We start from the raw sequence: 21,280 nt of genomic DNA on the forward strand, positions 1-21,280 counted from the left end.
AAAACAGGCAACAGGCATCGCTTGGAAGGAGGTGAACTGTGGAACTCTGGATCAGGATGAGAGGGAAGGAAATTGCCTTTCCACTGCATAGTTTTGGTACTATCTGAATTTGTTACCAGGTATTTTTCCATCCCCTAAATCCTTCCTTTAAAATCCCAGAAATATTCACGGGCACTGTTGGCAGAAACGTAAATTGGTGCAGTTACTATGGAAAACAGTATGGAGGCTCCTCAAAAAATTAAAAATAGAACTACCATGTGATCCAGGTATCTACTTCTGGGTGTTTAGCCAAAGAAAACAAAAACATTAACTCAAAGAGATATATGTATCCCCAGGTTCACTGCAGCAGTATTTACAATAGCCAAGACATGGAAACAACCTGTGTCCATTGATTGATGAATGAAGAAAATGTGGTGTGTGTATACACACACACACACACACACACACACACAAAATGGAGTATTATTCCGCCATAAAAAGGAATGAAATCTTGCCATGTGTGACAACATGGGTGGATCTCAAGGGCATTATGCTAAGTGAAATAAGTCAGACAGAGAAAGACAAATACCATTATGATCTCACATGTGGAATCTGAAAAAAAAAAAAAGAAACAAATACACAAAAAACAAGCTCATAGAGACAGAGAATAGATTAGTGGTTGCCAGAGGCTGGGGGTGAGAAAAATGGGCGAAGGGAGCCAAAAGATACAAAGTTCCATTTACAAAATAAATGTCATGGAGTCATAATGTACAACATGGTGACTACAGTTAATAATACTGTATTGCATATTTGAAAGTTGCTGAGAGAGTTAAGAAAAAAGTTGCTAAGAAAGTTTCTAAGATCTCAAAAGTTCTCATTGCAAGAAAAAAAAATTTTTTGTAACTGTGTATGCTGATGGATGTTAACTAGACACGGTGGTGATCATTTCACAATATATACGAATATCAAATCATTATGTTATACACCTGAAATATAATGTTATATGTCAATTATACCTTAATTAAGAAAAAAATTTAAAAACAAAAATAAAATCACAGAAATGTACTGGTAAGTTTGCATGTGAATTGACATTCCTAAATTTGCAAGCATTATAATTGAACTTGAAACTTAGTGTGACTGTGTGTATGTGTGTGTTATATAATACAGATTATATAACATATTATAAAACATAATACAATATATAAAATCTGGAGCGATTATGTCAAATATTAATTGACAGCAGAAGAGCTGGATCTCAGAGAAGGACAGGAAATAGACGTAAAGGTAGATTTATATTAGAACGAGATGGGAAAGAAATGAGCCCCTGGCTAAGTGACGTTTCCATGGTAACCACTCTTACCAAACCATGCCCCACTTCTTCACAGCACTGATCTCCATCTATCAGTACACCTTCATTTTGTGGGTTTCTACGATGAAGGTGTGACTCCTACACTAGGCACTGAGCTCCCTGAGAGCAGGGGCATGGTTTTGGCTCAGCACCTTATTCCTAGACCGAGCACAGCAGCTAACACATAAGAGATGCTGCAGCACAGAGGTTAAGGGTGCAGGGGTTTTTATTTCATCTCTTTGGGCATCAGTTTCCTCATCTCTAAAATGATGCCAGTAACACCTATTCACAGTGTTGTCAGCGCACAGAAAGCACTGAGCACAATGACACTTAGAAAAGCTTCATAATGCCAGGTGATGGCGATGAGGATAGATTGAATGACTATATTCCATCAAAGAGAATCAAGACTTCCCTGAAAAGCAGCAGGACTTTCTTGGGATGAAAAAGTCAGACGGGCCTAGGGCATCTTGCTGGGAAACAATTAACTCATTCGATAATTCCCGAGGTTGTCTATTTTCAAACTCCTCATCGCTTATTATAAAAGGTAAGAGGGAACTGGAACCCCAGTAAGGGAACTGGAACAAAACATGGTAGGTTTCCAGCATGGAGAGTGTGCAGCAGTTAGAAGTAATGGGGTGGACACAAGCCCAGTAACCTGGACAGAAATGAAATACACAGCGCTAAAGGAAAAAGTTATGAAACAATGAGATCTGTAAGATAAAAAACCATTTATATAAATTAAAATCACAGGTATACAAAGTAATAAGAGATACTTAAAAACACATACAAACCTAAAGAATATTCATTCAATACATGAGAATGATTTCCAATGGAAGAAGAGGAGATGAGAGCGGGGAATGAAGACAGAAGGGAATAAAGAAACCAAGAGGGACCTCATACGATGGTAAGTGCCATGAACTGAAGGTACAATTAATAACCAGGGGCACCACAACTCCAAAGAGTAAAAATAAAGATGATAACAACAATCATCCCCTACGATAATGCTGGAACGGACAACAACAGCCTCAAAAGGGTGTCCATTGGTACGAGTGACACGATAATAACCAGCGGATTATCACAGGCTAAAAGCAATGCAAATAAGCTAGATCTCTAAACACCTACTCAAGGTTTGAAGATGCTAAAAACAACTGTTAACACGAAACAGGTTAACAGTTACGCAGATAAGATTTAAAATTGTTTATAAACCATAGAATATGAATATATATCTCTCAAATAGAATTGCAAGAGAACACATTAAAAGTGTGGACAAAACCCAAGTTAAATGATTACAAATTGCTGCTGTAATAACTAGTTTTCAAACCTGTTAAGTTTTTTCGTTTATAGAGGCTAATTGTGAAGGGAAATGATGATAAGATTTATAAGCAGAAAGAAACAGGCAGTGAATAAAGGGAATTCTTTTCATGGAAATTGTTATGATTATAGGTTAAATTATATGTGTAATATAAAGACTTTACAACGTGATTAAAGGAAAAGAAAGACATATCTATGAAATTCATATGTCCTTAAGCTCCCTGTAGAGTCAACCAGAAATTAAGGAGTGGACTGCTTGGCAGCAGGATTTTAAAATGCGAGCTCTAAAGAAAATTTCATGCTGAAACATTTCCAGAGAAGCTGCAAATGGGGAAACTGCTTATGTGAAGTGATTTAAAATGTTGTTCTACATTGTTCAAACTGGCTTCTGTACATCTGAGGCTGGTATTAACCAAAACCAAACTGTTTCTCTAGTCGAGCTCAACTCCAGAAATTTATTGAAGGGCACACCAAATATAGCCAAGCCCTGGTGGTCTCGTGGTTAAGGTTTAGCGCTCTCATCACCACAGCCTGGGTTCGTTTCCCAGTCAGAGACCCATACCATCTTGTCTGCCGGTTGTTATACTGTGGCAGCTGTGTGTTGTTCTGATGCTGAAACCTATGCCACTGGTATTTCAAATGCCAGCAGGGTCACCCATGGTGGACAGGTTTCACTGTAGCTTCCAGACTAAGACAGACTAGGAAAAAGGACCTGGCTACCCACTTCCAAAAGAATTGGCCATGAAAACCCTATGAACAGCAGCAGAGCATTTTCTGATACAGCGCCGGAAGGTGAGAAGATGGTGCCAAAGACCAAGCAGGGTTCCGCTCTGCTGTACGCCCTCTGCTGGACAGAGGGTTGCTAGGAGTCAGAATCGACTTGACAGCACTAACAACGAACTGCAAATGTAAAGTATGAAATTAACTGAATATGAGGAATTAACCAACTTCCACATGAGGCAAGGTCAGTCTCTCTTTGAGTGCAGCTGAAAAAGTCAAATCTGCTGGAAGCCTGCAGATCTATAGTGGACAGCCTGGGACCTGGTCAAAGGAGCTGAGTGGCTGACTCCTGGTAGCCTGGAGGGTTGTCCCCACCATCAGATTCAACCCTTCTCAATGACGACTATTGTCAGCCTTGATATAATTTACTGTCTCACTCCACCACTTCACAAATGGAGAGAGTGGGATGAAATGAGACTAAGATAAACTGAAAAAGTGGAAGTCTGGGAGCAATGATCAGACAAGGGAATTTCAGAGTTTGTGGTTGTGCATATTTCTGCTATTGTCTGTGGTCAAAGCACCTGTACGCTTACCAGTGTCACTGAGGAAATGAAGGTCTGTGTTTCTGTGTGTGTGTTTGTACATGCAGATAGCTGCACCTGCCAGCAGTTACTAAATAGAGTGAAGTTGGATAAAACAGATGTTAAGCTCAGCAAAACCCAGCTTCACTGGATGGAGCTTTGTTACGTATCCAGTATTGAACCGGACAGTCATACATGTTCAGCCTCGTCCGGTAAAGTGAAAATTTAGAAACTGTTTCTAATTGATGTAAATATATATACCAATCAAATATAAATAATGTTGACTCACCAAATGGTATCAGTTATTTCCTTTCTTACCTTACTACTTGGAAAGCAGATTTTTAAAAATTCTTGATACTGAAGTCCAAAGGATGATCAAATACATAAATTGATAGAGCTAGTGGGAGAAAACTAATCTGCAAGGCTTTTGTCACTGAGGTTCTTGAATTCGGGTGGGCATCAGAATCACCATCCAGATCTACTCAATCAGAATCTCTGGGGATTAGGGTCAATAAATATATTTCAAACAACACCTGCTTGATCCAAATGCAAAAATTTGAGGGCCACCAATAGAGAGGATTATTGTGACTACAGGCAGGACTGTAAAATCAGATTTAAAAGCTTGTCCAACTCTAGATTGTAGGATTCCAGGAGCCTAAAAAATTTACTAAATCACAGTACTAGATATGTTAGAAAACTACACACCAATACCTTTCATGAGCATTGACACAAGAATTCTAATAAAATATTTGCAAACCAAATACAGCAAGATATATATGTGAATTATTCACCATAATCAAATAGGATTTAGCCCAGAAATGCAAGGTTGTTTTAACATCCAAAAATGAAATTATATAGTACAATATAATAACAGAATAAAGGACAAAACATATAATCATGTCAAGACATCCAGAAAAAGCATTCAACAGAATCCAACATCCATTCATCACAAAAACTCTCAACAACTAGAAACAGAAGAACCAGGTCTTTGAGTGGAAAGTACCTCAAGATAACTGGACGTAGTGATTTGAGATTAGTAACGTTTGGACAAACTTGAAAAATTGCTTCTTCCGATCATAAAGTTAAATAATAATATTTAAAAACAATATTAAAATTTCAGAAACTTAAGGAGCAGATGATTCTTTAAACTGTCCCAATTCTTTAAAGTTATAAGGGCAACTGCAATTCATGAAACTTATTATCTAGACTGTGAATAGTTTACCAAAAGGAGGCCAAAGGACCACTCAGGTATTTATTCTATAGCCTTATATATTTCCTACCTCTTGTGTTCCTAAGACCTAGTAGAGAATCTGGTAACGAGATAATTACCTAGTGAAGCATGGAATCACTGGACCATATAGCAAAAGAGCTCTGTCTCATTTTCTCTATTCCTAAAGATCTCCATGTGCCACCCCCTCTTTATCGGCCACCCACACTCCATCTCCTCCCATCAATTAGCCTTCAATATCACCCTCTCCATAAGGCCACAGCTTCCCAGTAGAGAGGGGACAAGGGTCAGGGTCTTTATATAACATACTCACCCACACAAATGGCCTGGGCCTCTCCAAGCATGTCCTTTTGCAAAGACATCCAACCAATAAACTGTGACCTATCAGCAGATCTGACGGCCATGTTATTATTTTTTTTTTTTTTGAGGAAGATTTGCCCTGAGCTAAACATCTGCCACCAATCCTCCTCTTTTTACCAAGGAAGATTGGCCCTGAGCTGACATCAATGCCCGTCTTCCTCCACTTTATATGTGGGATGCCTGCCACAGCATGGCTCGAGAAACAGTGCACAGGTCCACACCGGGATCCCATCTAGTGAACCCTAAGCCACTGAAACAGAGTGTGTGAACTTAACTGTTATGCCACTGTGCCTGCCCCAATGGCCATGTTATTTAAACCTGCTACTCTAGCTTTCAAGTTTCTTCCCTAACTCTCATTGTGAACTTTATTTCCAACATGACAAATAAAAATGGCAAGCAATAGCATATATTGGAGAATATGAGGAAGCCATTTTGTTTAAACCTAATTCAGCCTGACCTTGTCTTTCCAAAAGGGCCTGACTGAGGCTGTTGAGCATGCATTGTATATCTGCTTTAGAGATTCCCTATGGAAAGAACAAAGGCCCTTGAGATAAAGGTGCAACTTTCCTCCCCCTCCCAACGTTGGCATTTCTTTAAGGATTAAGCATCTTTCCTTAGGCTAGGAACTGATTGCTGCACTCACCTGTGACCACCCAGCTCAAGACAATAGACTTGCCTTCTGCGACACCCCCACCAAGAGAGCAGACCCACTACCAGCTGTGTCCATCAAGCGCTGTGCCGACAGGGCAATCTTGTGACTGTTGTGGGAGGGACATTTCAATCATATGTGAAACATCTGTATGGGGGTATATAACCACTCTGCATACCTCATTTCCTTGGTGCCCTTTCTTCCTTTGGGAAGAAAGGCCCCGGGCCACGGTCCTCAGATTTCAGCTCAGAATAAACTCATCCAAATTTTCATTTATAGATTGGTTATGGATTATTTTCGTCGACAAACATTTTCTACGGTGGAAGAGGGCCTTCTGCTCCTCCTCCTTACCAAGAAATCCCAAGACTTTAGGAAAATAAAAATAAAAAGTAGCACCTCTCCCTCCTCCAAACTTCAAAACCATTAGGACTCCTACCTTGGAGAAGTGCTGCCAAGACGGGAGGCATGGGACTGGTAAACTGAGGACATAAGGGTTAGCCTTGATGAGGGGAAGGCAGACAGCCTCACTCATTGCTCATTCCCATTTCCATCTGTGGCTGCTACAGTGGCAGAATTGAGTAGTTGTGACAGAAACCATATGGCCCACAAAGCCTAAAAATAGTTACTATCTGGCCCTTTACAGAAAATGTCTGTTGACCCCTAGTCTTGATAATCAGGAGAAAGAAGTCACTAAGGATGCCATTAGGAGCTATTTCCAACTACATAGTAGAAGTTTCACACAAGAATAAACAATGATAACTTGCCCCCCAAAGTACCCCAAAACAGAGAGTCAGTTTGCACCTCAGTTCCGATGAATGTAGGACGAATATATAGGCTAGCAGATGTCGAATAGGGGACCCACTCTTGATCCAATTTCACAAGCTGTTGAATACACTCTAAAAGTTCTTCTTTGTCAAATACCTGAAAGAATGAAAAATATAATGAATAGTGGAATTTTCTTCCATTATGGCAACAAGAAGTGATCCTCATGGAAGCTTTAGACTGGTAAAAAAGTAAAAATAATAAAACCAAATAAGAATTTTTTTTTTTTGAGGAAGATTAGCCCTGAGCTAGCATCTGCCACTAATCCTCCTCTTTTTGCGGAGGAAGACCGGCCATGAGCTAACATCCATAGCCATCTTCCTCTACTTTTTATGTGCGATGCCTACCATAGCATGCCTTGACAAGCAGCATGTAGGTCCGCACCGGGATCCGAACTGGCGAACTCCAGGCTGCCAAAGCAGAATGTGTGAACTTAACCGCTGCGCCACCGGGCCAGCCCCCAAATAAGAATTTTTTTCTTTGACTTCCCCCCCCCAACATTGTGGTGAGATGATAAATTATCCATATGGGAAAGATAAGAAATTGGATCCCTACCTCTTACCATACCCAAATATCAATTATAGTTGGGTTATATATTTAAATGTGACAAAACTTTTATAAAAAAATACAAAGTGTAACTGTCACCTTAAGATAGGAAAGGATGCTTAAATAGGAGACATAAAGCACAAATCATAAAGAAAAAAATGTATACAATTTGACTATTTAAAACTTAAGGACTTCTGTTCTTCAAAAGATACAACAACAGGGGGCCGGCCCCATGGCCAAGTGGCTAAGTTCGTGCTCCACTTCAGTGGCCCAGGGTTTCACCGGTTTGGATCCTGGGTGCAGACCTGGCACCGCTCATCAAGCCATGTTGAGGTGGCATCCCACAAGCCACAAGTAGAAGGATTCACAACTTAAAAAAAAAGATACAATAACCTGGGGGCTGGACGTGTGGGGTGGTGATTGAGTTCGCATACTCCACTTTGGTGGCCTGGGGCTCACGGGTTCAGATCTGGGGCAGAGACCTACATGCCATGCTGAGGCAGCATCCCACACACAAAATAGAGGAATATTGGCATAGATGTTAGCTCAGCAACAATCTTTCTCGGGCAAAAAGAGGCAGAGTGGCAACAGATATTAGCTCAGGGCAGATCTTTCTCATCCAAAAAAAAAGGTACAATAAACTGGGTGACATTATTTGCAACAAATAACTAACAATGGATTGTAACTGGAATATGTTAAGATATCCTGAAAATCAATAAGAAAGGGACAGATAACCCAGCAGGAAAAGGGGCAAAAGTAAAGAACAGTTTATTTCTATGGAGAAGAAGTTTCCACATGTTAAATGGGTGACAGTTTGTAAAATAAGTAGTTCTACTCACTTGGCAGGGCAGAGAAACATACTTTCAGAGATGTGATGGGTTATCCAAGGTCAAAATGAGTCAGAAACAAGCATCTGAATAGAGCTCATGACATCAGGATTTGGCTATTTAAATACTAACCTATGACAGTGATCACAATGTAGCAATGTTACAGAAATCGGGACTGCTAATCACATAGGACATATCCTCACCTGTGTCACCTGCTTGGGTCTCTGGTACCGCTGTCTAGAGATAAGAGTTGATGGAAAGAGAACTTGACTAGGTGACAAAAAACTTACATCCAATTTCTTGCCCTGTCCCTTTACTTTGTGTGACTTTAGGCAAGTCATTTAACCTCTCTGGGCTCGAGTTTTCCTTTCTGTACAAAGGTACTACTAAAATTTACAATACCAAGTTTTTTTCTCTCTTTTTTTTCCCTTTTAAGGAAGATCAGCCCTGAGCTAACATCTGCTGTCAATCCTCCTCTTTTTGCTGAGGAAGACTGGCCCTGAGCTAATATCCGTGCCCATCTTCCTCTACTTTATATGTGGGATGCCTACCACAGCATGGCTTGCCAAGCAGTGCCATGTCCACACCCAGGATCCGAACTGGCAAACCCCAGGCCACCAAAGCGTAACATGCGCACTTAACCGTTGCGCCACCAGGCCGGCCCCTCAATACCTACTTTCTTGACAATGGTTTATTATTATGATTGAACAGACAAGGAATGTAAAACCACATACAACAGTTTGTAGCAGAGTTGATGTCCAAAAAAATGTTACTTCCCTTTCCTTCTGTCCTCATTTAACAAGTTTTCCCAGTGACCTGTGTGCAATGGTAGAAGAGTGAAACTGGCACTGAGTACAAAGAACTTACCTTAATTTCCCTTCCGCTACCATATTATGGCCTCTGAAGGGGCAGTGAAGCGTGGTTATAAAAATAGAAGGAAGAGCCTAGCTAAGAAGGAGTAGCTACTTAGATTTAGCTGTTCCCAGGGTCTTCAATGCACAGCTTGGGCTAGGATCCTGATGGTTAGGTACTCAAATAAGTAAAAGAAGGAAAAGACTTCTTTCAGTTCAAAAAGACAGCTAAGTCACAGCCCAGGGCATAGAAGTGATCAAAGTCACCTCCTACCTAGAGTCTAAACCCAACCTATCTTATAATGAATTCTGCTCCACAACAAACAACGCTACAGCCAGGATCCAATGGCCACGAGAAACCATTTTGATAGCCTTTTTCTTTTTTAAATAAACTCAGAGTAAAATAGCAAAATAATTAATTAAATCATATATGCTTGCTAGTGTCTAAAGCAATTAAGCAAAATACCCCCAAACACCCGTGTGGTACACCATCCTGTTTTCTGCTTTCAATATTATAATTTCATACGGTCTTTAAATTTTATTTATTTCAGTTTGAGGCATATTTTTCTTCCTTATGCTTTTATTTCCTACACACACATTAATCCCCCACAGACAGTCATAAAGAAATAAATTGTGGGATTGCCAAATGGCACTGGTTATTTTCTTGTATTTTTACCTCACTAGTTGCAAAGTACATCAGAAATAACTTCACTGTGCATACGGTTCATACTGAATATTGATCTAAGTATTCAGAAATTATTTGTTTGGTGGTAAATTCAGAGACTCATTATATTAAGAGAAACACAAAAGAAACTCCTAAATTTACCTACCGGCAAAGTTGTCCTCACAGCAGACCGGTACATTCTATCCATGTTAAGCTTTGGCCGAAACAGTCGAATTTTATTATCGACTCCTCGAAATGCCTTGAATCCTTCAAATAACTGAAGATAAGAGAGAAATAAATGTTAGGGGGTAACTAAATGAAAACAATCCCTGCGTTCAAAAGACTGTCTTTTCTATGGGCGCTCCTCTCTTCCATCATGTAAAGCTATTGACAGAGACCTCAACCAGAGATCCCTAAATCTAGCAAAGCCAACAGCTGACAGAGTGCTTAGAGTAACTGGGATAAAAAGAAGTCCTTTTATTACCAAAATCTGGTGGGAATTCAGTTATCCTTTGCTTAACAGGACCTACATTGCTAAATAACACATCAACGGACGTGGGGAGCAAACATCGCCACACAAGGGCTCACCGCCCAGACAAAGGAGATGGAAACCAAAGGACCCACAGCGCCCTGCCCCCCACAATACCCATGTATCTTTTCATTTAATCTGGCTCATTCAGACTCTGGATAGTAAATAATCTAGATGAGACCAGAGCTGGTTCAGCTCTCCCCATCACAGAAACCAAGCACCCCAAGACTATACTATGTTAGGGCCATGCCACCTTTCTCAAAGTGCCAGCACAGACAAAACACTGCGCAGAAATGTGAAAAGACTTTGAAGTAGGTACCTACTGATAAATACGGAGAAAAGAGAAAAATCAATCATTGCAGTGGGAAAATGTTAACACAGGTGCTCTAAGTAACTGATAGAACAGACTAAAACTCAGTAAAAATAAGGGAGATTTGAACAGGAACAACAAACTAAGCATACAGACCTGCACACACCACCTGCAGAATGCACGTTCTTTTCCCATGTTTCCAACCATAAGATAAGCCAGAAATCAATACCAAAAAAAAACTACAAAATAGCCACATTTTGGGGAAGAAACCCATTCCTAAATAAAGTATGAGTCAAAGAAGAAAAATAATGGAAATTAGAAAATATGTTGAACTGAATGAAAATGAAAAGTAGGGCCTTTAGAAGCTTATAGCCTTGAGGTTACATAAGAAAAGAAATATAAATCACGTAGCACAACGAAAAAGTATAAAATTAGATTTTATTTAAGTATAAATATATGAGTAATTTATTAAAAGTAATAGGAGTAAAGCTTCAGTTAAAAGATAAGCTGTCAGATTGGACTCCACTGATAATATCCAAAACAAAAAGACATAAAAAGCAATATATCGTACAAATACTTCATAAAATAAAGCTGGTGAGGTTATATTGCTAAATATAAGACAAAACAGACTTTAAGGCAAGAAGCATTACTGGAGATAACGAAGGTAACTTCTTAAGGTTCAACTGACTTCACCATTTTTAAACTGTACATACTTGATATAGGTTGAAATACATGTAAAGATTATATGATAATCTCATTGAGTAATACAGATGCAAAATACACACAGGGATAACACAGCATGACTAAGTTGGATTTATCCCAGGAACAGAAGTTGGTTTAACATTAGAAAATCAATTAATGAAATTCATTATATAAACAGAATATGTGAAAAAAAAAAAAACTATACGACCATCTCATTAGATGCAGTAAATGCATCGATAAAATTGAACCTTCATTTATGATTTTTAAAAAGTTTCCTAGATGACTAAGAAAAAAAGGGGACTTCCTTAAGTGACAAAGGATATCTACAGTAAACTTGCAGCAAACATTATACTTAACGGTAAAATTTAAAGCTTTCCTCTTCAGACTGAGAATCTCACACATCGCCTGTTATGACTACTGTAGTTCCACATTGTACTACCAATATAATAGGGCAAGAATAATGAAATAAAAAGCATAAAATTTGGAGAAGGAAAAAGTAAAACTGTCATAGATCACAAAACATAGATAAGATTAAGTATGTAGAAAATCAAGAAAAAGTGACAAACTTTTGAAATTATTTGTTTAGGCGAGGTAGCCAGATGCAAAATTATATTCCTATGAAACAGGAGCAGTTAGAAAATAAAAACACTATTTACGATAGAATCAAATGGAATACTTAGGTGGGGGAAAATCTAACAAGAGAAGTGAAAGACCTACAAGAAAAATATAAAAGTCCACCAAGTCATTAAAGACATAAGCAAATGTAGAAAGCAATCCCACGCTCACGGGTTGAAAGACTCAATATGATAAAGAGGCCAACTCTTCCCAAATTGATTCACAGATTAAATGCAATACAAATGAAAATCACGTCAGGGCATTTTATTTTCTTCTAACAAACTGAATTACAAAAGTTGGCAGACGTGATACACTGAATCTGAAAGTTATATGTCAAGAAATATCCAAGGCATTCTTGAAGAGCAAAATAGAAAGACCTGTCCTAACAGATATCAAGACTTATTATAATGATTTGGAGACTAAGACAGTGTGGCATTTGTGCACATAGGCAAGTAAAACAGTGAAACAGAATAGAGATCTCGATAGACAAGACAAGGAAACATAAATGAACATGTAGAAGCAGACCCATGCGTATATGATAGAGGTGGCATGACAGTATCAGAAAGAAAAGAATAGTCTTTTTCTTTTTTTAAAGATTGGCCCTGAGCTAACATATGTTGTCAATCTTCTTTTTTTTTCTTCTTCTCCCCAAAGCCCCCAGTACATAGTTGTATATTCTAGTTGTAGGTCCTTCTAGTTGTGGCATGTGGGATGCCGCCTCAGTGTGGCCTGGTGAGCGGTGCCATGTACGCGCCCAGGATCCGAACCAGCAAAACCCTGGGCAGCCGAAGTGGAGCGCATGAACTTAACCACTCGGCCACAGGGCCGGGCCCAAGAACAGTCTTTTTTAATGGTGTTGGGACAATTAGGTACGAGCAGGGGGAAAAAAACAAACGGGATTCCTACTTCATACAAAAATCAATTTCTAAGATTAAAGACCTAACTGTGAAACACAACATCAATAATATAGGAAGATGTCTTCATAATCGAGGGATAAGAAAATTCTTTACACAAGACACAGAAGTACCAAACACATAACAAAGATAGATGAATACAACTTTTTAAAATTCAAGTTCCTTGTGGTCAAAAAATTATAGAGAGTAAAAAGACAGAGTGTGGAAGATATTTAAAACACATATAACTGACAGAGGACCTATATCCAAAATATATAAAATACTTTTATACTTTTACAAATCAAAAAGAAAGACAACACGATAGTAAAGGGAGCAAAAGACTGGAACAAGCAGGCACTTCAAATAAGAAGATACCTAACTGACCAATAAATATCTGACAAGATGTTCAACCTCTCTAGAGAAGTAGAAATTAATAGCACAATAACATGCCATTACATTAAATGGGCTAGGAGCCAGCCCGGTGGTGCAGCGGTTAAGTTCACATGTTTCGCTTTGGCGGCCCAGGGTTTGCCAGTTCAAATCCCAGGTGCGGACATGGCAATGCTTGGCAGACCATGCTGTGGTAGGCGTCCCACATATAAAATAGAGGAAAACGGGCATGGATATTAGCTCAGGGCCAGTCTTCCTCAGCAAAAAGAGGAGGATTAGCAGATGTTAGCTCAAGGCTCATCTTCCTCAAAAAAAAAATAAAATAAATGAATGAATAAAATAAATGGGCTAAAATTTTAAAATCCGGCTATACTAAGAGTTGTCAAGGTTTATGAGTCATGGTTGAACTAGTTGCTAATTTACGGCTGGTATAAAAATTGATAAAACCACTAGGGAAAACAGTTTCCCTCTTCTTATAAGACTGAGAATATATCCAATACTAGCAACACATTCCTAGATATATCCCTAAGCAGCATTTCTCAAATGTTTTTGGTGTCAGGATGCCTTTACACCCCTAAAAATTATGAAGGCCCCAAGGAGCTTTTATTTATAAGGTAATTCTACCAATATTCACCATAGAAATTAGGAGTGAGAAATTGTTAATTATTTATTAACGATAACAAACTATGTAACATGTTAAAATATTTTAATGAAAAATATCTATATTTTCCAAAAGAATTAGTGTTAAGTGTGGCATTGTCTTAAATTATTGCAAATTTAATGTTTGGCTTAATGGAAGACAATTAGCTTCTCATATCTGTTTCTCTTTCAATCTCTTGCAATATGTTGTTTTGGCTGAAGTACACAAAGAAACCCAGTCTCAGATAGACAGGCAGTCGAGAAAGAGAAAAGTATTTTTTTATATTCTTTTTTTTTTTTTTGAGGAAGATTAGCCCTGAGCTAACATCTGCTGCCAATCCTCCTCTTTTTGGTGAGGAAGATTCGCCTGAGCTAACATCCATGCCCATCTTCCCCTCCTTTATATGTGGGATGCCTACCACAGCATGGCTTGCCAAGCAGTGCCATGTCCACACCCAGGATCTGAACTGGCGAACCCCAGGCCACTGAAGCGGAATGTCAGAACTTAACTGCTGTGCCACCAGGATGGCCCCAGGAAAAGTATTTTTAAGAGCCTTTTCAGATAGTTGTGGATATTCTTCCTTGATCCTACACCAAAACTTGACAAGTGGTGGTTCCTTAAAGGTTAGTTATAATGTGGAATCTGAAACCCTATCAATGAAGTTTTCATACTTGGTTAATTAATTAAAATCCAATAGTCTTTCAGTCAAGGTTCAAGTGAGAAGAAGCAGAATCAGTAGGAAATACGTGTAACATTAACAGATTTATTGGAAGAAATTGGCCAATGAATTTATGGAGGCTGGCTAGGCGAGTCAGAAACCCACAGGACAGGCAGCCAGAAAGAGAAGATCACAAGCAGGCTGGACCCCAGAGATGTGAGCTGCAGCCTATCCACAGGTGGCAGTCAGGAAGGGAGAGATCCAGGAAAAGAATGAACCTGCAGGTCTAGCTGCTGTGTGGTCTCTCACCTCACAGAAGTCCTAAGGTCAGGCTCACCCCGAATAAGCTCCCTGTTGATTAACTTTAAATCAACTGATCGGGGATTTTAATCACATCTGCAAAATTCCTTCACAATAGTCCCTAGGTTAGTGTTTGACTGAATAACAAGAAGGTGTGTGTATGCAACAAAACGGCCACTGCCTCCCTCTGTTCTCCAGTGCTCACAAGAGAACGTCTTATAGTCCACGCTAACCAGGAAAGTAAAAATGAAAATCTGGGGACTGTAGTTCAGACTAGCCAAATTGACACATCAAAACCACATAGTCAGGACTGACCCCATGGCCTAGTGGTTGTTTGGTGCACTCCACTTTGGTGGCCCAGGTTTGGTTCCCAGGCGCAGACCTACACCATTCGGCAGCAGCCACGCTGGGGCAGTGAGGCACATACAAAAAAGAGGAAGACTGGCAACAGACATTAGCTCAGGGTGAATCTTCCTCAGCAAAAAAGAAAAAAAGCCATCGTAGTCTATCTTGTACTTTGAATGGATCCTTACTCATGCATAAATTTGCAATGTCATGCAATGGTCATTTGGAAAATGTTGGTTTACTGTGTTATGCAGATCTTCCAAAGGTTAACACTTTTTTCATACTCCCTCTGTATATATTTTTTCATACTATATATAGAAATATATTTTAAAACCTGTTAATATCACCACCAATATCATTAGAAAATTCTTTAACAACTGAAAGCGTCAAGTCATGGTAGTGAATATAAGTTTCCCAAAATTTGAATTTTCACTTGAGAGCTAGAATTTTATCACTGGCAACAAACACGATCCATTGTTTTGCTCGAAGTGACAGGCTCATTTTCAAGAAAACACCTGCAAAATGCTCAAGTCTGAATAACGATACTTTGTTCTTTCCAGTAAAAACGGTTCTCGATGAAAAAAGCAGCCAGCTCAGCTCACCACACACAACAATCACACGATTTCTTTTCCTTGCAGTGCCACAGTACTTCAGTACACAAAAGTACTTTATGTGAAGTTGCTTTCATCACACAGAATATTAAAATGACATTTACTTAAGAGTCAAAATTTAACAGAATTGATCATTGTTACTGCTTCACCAAGAACATTCTTAAGCAAGACTGACATTCTTTTTATCCTGCAATGCAGACAGCAAAGAATATAACGAGTAACCAGAGACGCTGAGCATCAGAGTTTTACCTAGCGCAAATGTCAACACAGTGAAAAAGAAAAATGTCATGGTAGTATTGTAAAAAATGTTTTAAACTTTACGATCTCTTGGAAGGGGAGCCTAGGGGTCTGTGGACCACACCTTGAGAACTGCTAAGTTAGAGAAACTCATAAACAAGTACACCAACATACTATGTACCAGAACGTTCACAGAAGGAAATTGGACAAATGTCCGTCAACAATAGACTGAATATATTCACATAAAGGAACACTATTACTACAAAGAACACAAAGTGGTACTACCACCCTTAGACCCAGGCAACCAGGCGCTCTGCCCTGAGCCCCACTCTTTAGAAGGGCTCTCCTCCCTGCCTTCTTCCAGCTGTGACCTTCCTCTTCAAGAGGAGCAGGTAGTCGGCTGGACCTTGAGTTCCTTTTCTAAACCAGACTCCAAGTACCCAGTTCTCTAGAGTTCTCTGTCCAAATGGCCTTGATCTCATTTTTAGGGCCTGAATGGGCCTCCTCAGGTTCATCCTCCCAAGAACAGGCAGCACCAGTGGTGTGCCCATGCCCAAGTCCAAGGGATGGTCAGGGGTCATCTGTTTGCAAGTAGAGTGGGTATCTACACATGTGTGTGCAAGGCCCCTTGTGGTACAGGAGGCAGCTAGAACAGGAAGAGATAGAGAGGATGACCCACGGGGTCTCTCTGCTTGCACTTTTGTCCTAAGCCCCACAGACGTTAGGGTTGATGCTGGATGGATAGATCTTACATAATACTGAGCTAAAAATTAGGCTCACACACACAATATAACGCCATTTACACAAAGTTCAAAAAGAGGCAAAATACAGTGTTAGAGATACAGATAATTCAGAAAGAAAAGCAAAGAAAGGTCACCACAAAACTAAGAATGAGGGATGCTAGAAGACATGGTTTACAACGTGGAAGGGACACACGAAGGCTTCTAGGATGCTCAAGTGCTCTATTTCTTTACCTGGATGGTAGCTATACGAGCATTCATTTATAAGTATTCACTAAATAGTAATATATGTTATCTATTTCTTCAAATTATGTTTTATTTCACTAAATATTTAACCTGAAAATAAAATGCCTGTTATCAAGTTTCCTTTTCTTTCATCCATGTTTCCTACTCACAGTTCACATTTCTCTCCTTCACTATTTGAAACCTTCATATATTTATCTATTAAAAAATACTTTCAGAATTCACGAAACCACATGTAGTTGCAGATCTCAAAATAAAATGAATTCTAGGAGCAATAGGGCTATTGAGTGGAGGAAAAAGATGTCCAAGGAGATTACTCATGTATCTACTTTTGGATGAAAAAATTACAACTATTATTGAACGTAAGAATCAAGTTGGCATCCAATAATATGATGTCATAAGTGTGTCAGTATAAGAGAAACAGTCACACCGATGGAAAAGCCTGAAACATGAATGTTTCAAATGCAGCATTTGGGAAGAATACCTTTGAAATAAAGTATCTGCCTAAGTTCTTTAGTGGGGATTAAAAAAAAAAGACAAGGAAGAATTCCTGAGGGTGACATCACGGGTAGTTGGCTCACCATCCTATACCCTGCACTCTGCAGAGTTCTGAGCATTATAGTAGGCACTCAACAGCCATTGAATAGGTGACTAGGAAATGGAATCAGTATGCCTGAGACGACTGAGGGACCCTGAGGTTCTCTGCACAAGGCAGTCACCCTTCCTAAATTCCTGTGATACTGTCCTAATAGCTGACCTATTTAACCTAAGAGCCCAATCTGACAAACGGCAACCAAATGTATCACTCTATCTCCCGGTTTATCACTGAGAGATGTGAGGCTGTATTTTCCAAAACTGAGCACACAATATTTCCAGTCCCACGTGCTCTTCTAGAACCTTGACATTCCTCATCAAGAGATGGAGTGTAGGGGCCGGCCTCGTGGCCGAGTGATTAAGTTCACACGCTCTGCTTCGGCGGCCCAGGGTTCGGCCGGTTCGGATCCTGGGCATGGACCTAGCACCACTCATCAGGCTGTGCTGAGGCGGCGTCCCGCATAGCACAACCAGAAGGACCTACAACTAGAATATACAGCTATGTACTGGGGGGCTTTGGGGAGAAGAAGAAGAAGGAAAAAAAAGAAGATTGGCAACAGTTGTTAGCTCAGCTGCCAATCTTTAAAAAAGAAAAAGAGATGAAGCGTACATCCCCTCCTTTTGAACTTGGGCAGGCCTTTGTGACCACCATGACAATACAGTATGGCAGAAGTTAACGCTGTGTGATTTGAGGGTAGGGCATAAAAAACAAGAGAGCTTCTATCTGGGCTCAGTCTCTTGAAACACAGCTTTGGAGCCTGAGTCACTGTGTACAAAGTCTGACTACCCTGATGCCATAGCATGCTTGAGAGACAGGAGTGAGGCCAGAAGAGTCCCAGCTTTTCAGTCCCCAGCTCTTTGGGTTTCCCCGCCCAGGCACCAGATATCTGAGTCAGGAAGCCTTTGAGCCGACTCCAAGCCCAGCCACTATCTGACAGCGACCACATGAGAGACCTAAAACAGCAACCACTTAGCCATCCTAGTCAACCCCCAGAATCATGACAGATAATAAAACGGATGGTTGGTGTTGTACACCGTTAATTTTGTTACATTGCAACAGATAACTGATGCAATACATAATCCAGATCTGAATGCAAAACATTTTTTGTATTTATATCCTAAGTGGACACTAACAACACAGAGAAGATTTCAGTTTTTATTTAACAAAAATAGTAATCTGGGATTTTTTTTCTGAAACTACTCTGATCACAAAAATCTAAATCAGCAAAACTAATCAAATTCACCTTCCAACTCATCTAAATAGAGTTCCAGTGAGTTTTCAAAACCCAATGGCCATCAAAATCTTTTTTAACTTTCAAAAATGAAATTAACCCAGGGGCTGGCCCTGGGGCATAGTGGTTAAGTGTGGTGTGCTCAGCTTCAGTGGCCCGGGTTCAAGGGTTCAGATCCCAGGCACAGACCTATACCACTCATCAGGCATGCTGTGGCAGAGACCCACATATAAAATAGAGGAAGACTGGCAACGACGTTAGCTCAGGGCTAATCTTCCTCTAGAAATTATAGAGGAAGACTGGCACAAATGTTAGCTTGGCAAATCTTCCCCAGCAAGCAAAAAAAAGAAAAAAGACATTAATCCTTTCTCATTTACTTCCCATAGGCCAACAGTTCTCAAAATGTAGTCCCTGGAGCAGCAGTATTAACATGACATGGGAACATGTTAGAAACTCTGAGGGTGGAGCCAGGTGATTCTGATGGATGCTAAGTTTGAAATCCACTGCCCTGGGGTTTGTCATATTCCTTCTTTCAAATTTATAAGCACTTTATTTCATTTGCTCTTCATTATACTCTACAATGCAGGCAAGGGCAGCTACCATTCTTATTTTATAATTGAAGAGACTGAGGCTTGGAGTAGATAATGAAAGAACTTATCCACGTTGATACAATTAAGACACAGAGCTGAGAATGGCAACTTAGATGCCTAAGTTTAACATCTGCTGGATACACTTAGGCAGTGAATGCTTCCAAATTATTCGAATTTATAGTTTTGAACAAGCTAATTGGTCAGGCTTCTTGATAATTTTAGTGTATATGTTTAGGGGTGACATCACAGGGAGCAGGAACTTGGCATTTGAACGCTGGCTCCCCCGTTAATGCTGTGTAATCTTGGCGAAGAAACTTAACTTTCCTGAACCTGCCTCTGTGCGGGCTACTTCTAATAATAGTACTTCAGGGGTTAACAATAACAGCTAACAACTGGGCTCTGACTCCACACCAAGCAGGGCTCTACATGCTGAAATGAGTTATCTTCTTTTATCCTTCTAATAACACTATGAGGTAGGAATTATTACTACCTCAATTTTAGAGGTAAAGAAATTGAAGCACAAAGTGACTAAATACATTTCCCAGATCACAGAACTCCGTGTGGAGCAAGACAGACAGAACCGGAGCCCGGGAAGTCTGACCCCAGAACCTAAACGCTTGATCTTATGCTTTCTCACTTAAAATAACTAAATGAGATGATCCATATGCGGTATCTAGTACAGGGCACACTGCAGGAATTCATAAACACAGGGAGTTATTTTATCGCTATTGTTACAAATATTTTGTATTACCATCTTTTGGTCCCTTCATAGGTAGGCCACTGCTATTTCCAGCACCCCAATATTCTAGGAAAGATGTCCAATAAATTAAAAATGAGTGAATAAAATGAAGGTGAAGGGAACAGGGAGTATATTGTGTATCTGGCTAAGTGTGTATCCTGAGAAGGACCAGTGACGGCATTCTCTGAATATTTAACATTTTATGCTTATAATTACTCCACTCAAACCTGAAGGATCACATTTAATTACAGGTCCCTTAACACGCATAACCACATGTTACCGGTGGTCATAAAAACATGCAGTTAGCATTAAAATCTAAACATAATATTCTACTCAATGACCCCTTCTCAATCATTAGAAGATCTAAGAGAGGTGACAGTAAAATATTAACAGTACTGGCTTTTCGATTGCTAATTTTCTTACCAATTGTGCTTCCTCTTTGCTCTCAATGACTTTGTTACTGACGTTACAGAAAATTCAATATTATCTGAAAAATTAGTTAAGACTTACCTTCAATCCAACTGTCTACAGGAAAAGTTTTAAAGACATTTATGACTTCCTTGAGTAAATATGATAAAGCGCCCAGCCCCCAAAACCTGTTGTAGCATGGGGAGCTCCTTAGTACCTACAGTAAAGACCAAGCACATCGGCATCGTTAATTCCCATGTACTTACTTCCACTGCATAGTGGAAAGCCGAGGTGCCAGGATGCATGGATAGGTTTTGAAGAGGCTTGATATGTGGTTTCTCCCATCCAAACTCTGAGGACCACTCCACTGTCAACATGTGATCCGTGAAAACAGTTCCAAAAACCAGAGTATTTGGGTCTGGTTTTTCCTTTAAAACGGTAGCTGGTGTGATTATTAGATCTTTAGCCTGGGGAAAAGAAATCAGCACCATTAAAGAAAAGTCACTGAACATCCACTGGCAGCCATGATATAGAGGGTAAAAAGATAAAATTTAAGTCACTGGCTATTAAAAAGTGAAATCCCTTGACTTTTTTCCCCTAACCCTACAACTTACTTAT

The 21,280-nt window shown here is 39.7% G+C and overlaps 1 protein-coding gene across 7 annotated transcripts in view; it reads right to left on the reverse strand.

Annotated features, from left to right (window-relative positions):
* The window catches only part of BCAT1 (branched chain amino acid transaminase 1), a 108,832-nt gene that overhangs the window by 39,204 nt on the left and 48,348 nt on the right, over window positions 1-21,280 (reverse strand). For all 7 annotated transcript variants that reach the window (XM_014832424.3, XM_014832422.3, XM_014832423.3 and 4 more), the window contains exons 3-5: window positions 20,929-21,129; window positions 10,053-10,163; window positions 6,978-7,097 (exon numbers count right to left, since the gene is read on the reverse strand). In XM_014832424.3, the coding sequence (XP_014687910.1) occupies window positions 6,978-7,097; window positions 10,053-10,163; window positions 20,929-21,129 (432 nt within the window). The remainder of the gene's footprint in view (window positions 1-6,977; window positions 7,098-10,052; window positions 10,164-20,928; window positions 21,130-21,280) is intronic.

The sequence above is a fragment of the Equus asinus genome, chromosome 22, assembly GCF_041296235.1.
Source record: "Equus asinus isolate D_3611 breed Donkey chromosome 22, EquAss-T2T_v2, whole genome shotgun sequence".
NCBI classification, from domain to species: Eukaryota; Metazoa; Chordata; class Mammalia; order Perissodactyla; family Equidae; genus Equus; species Equus asinus.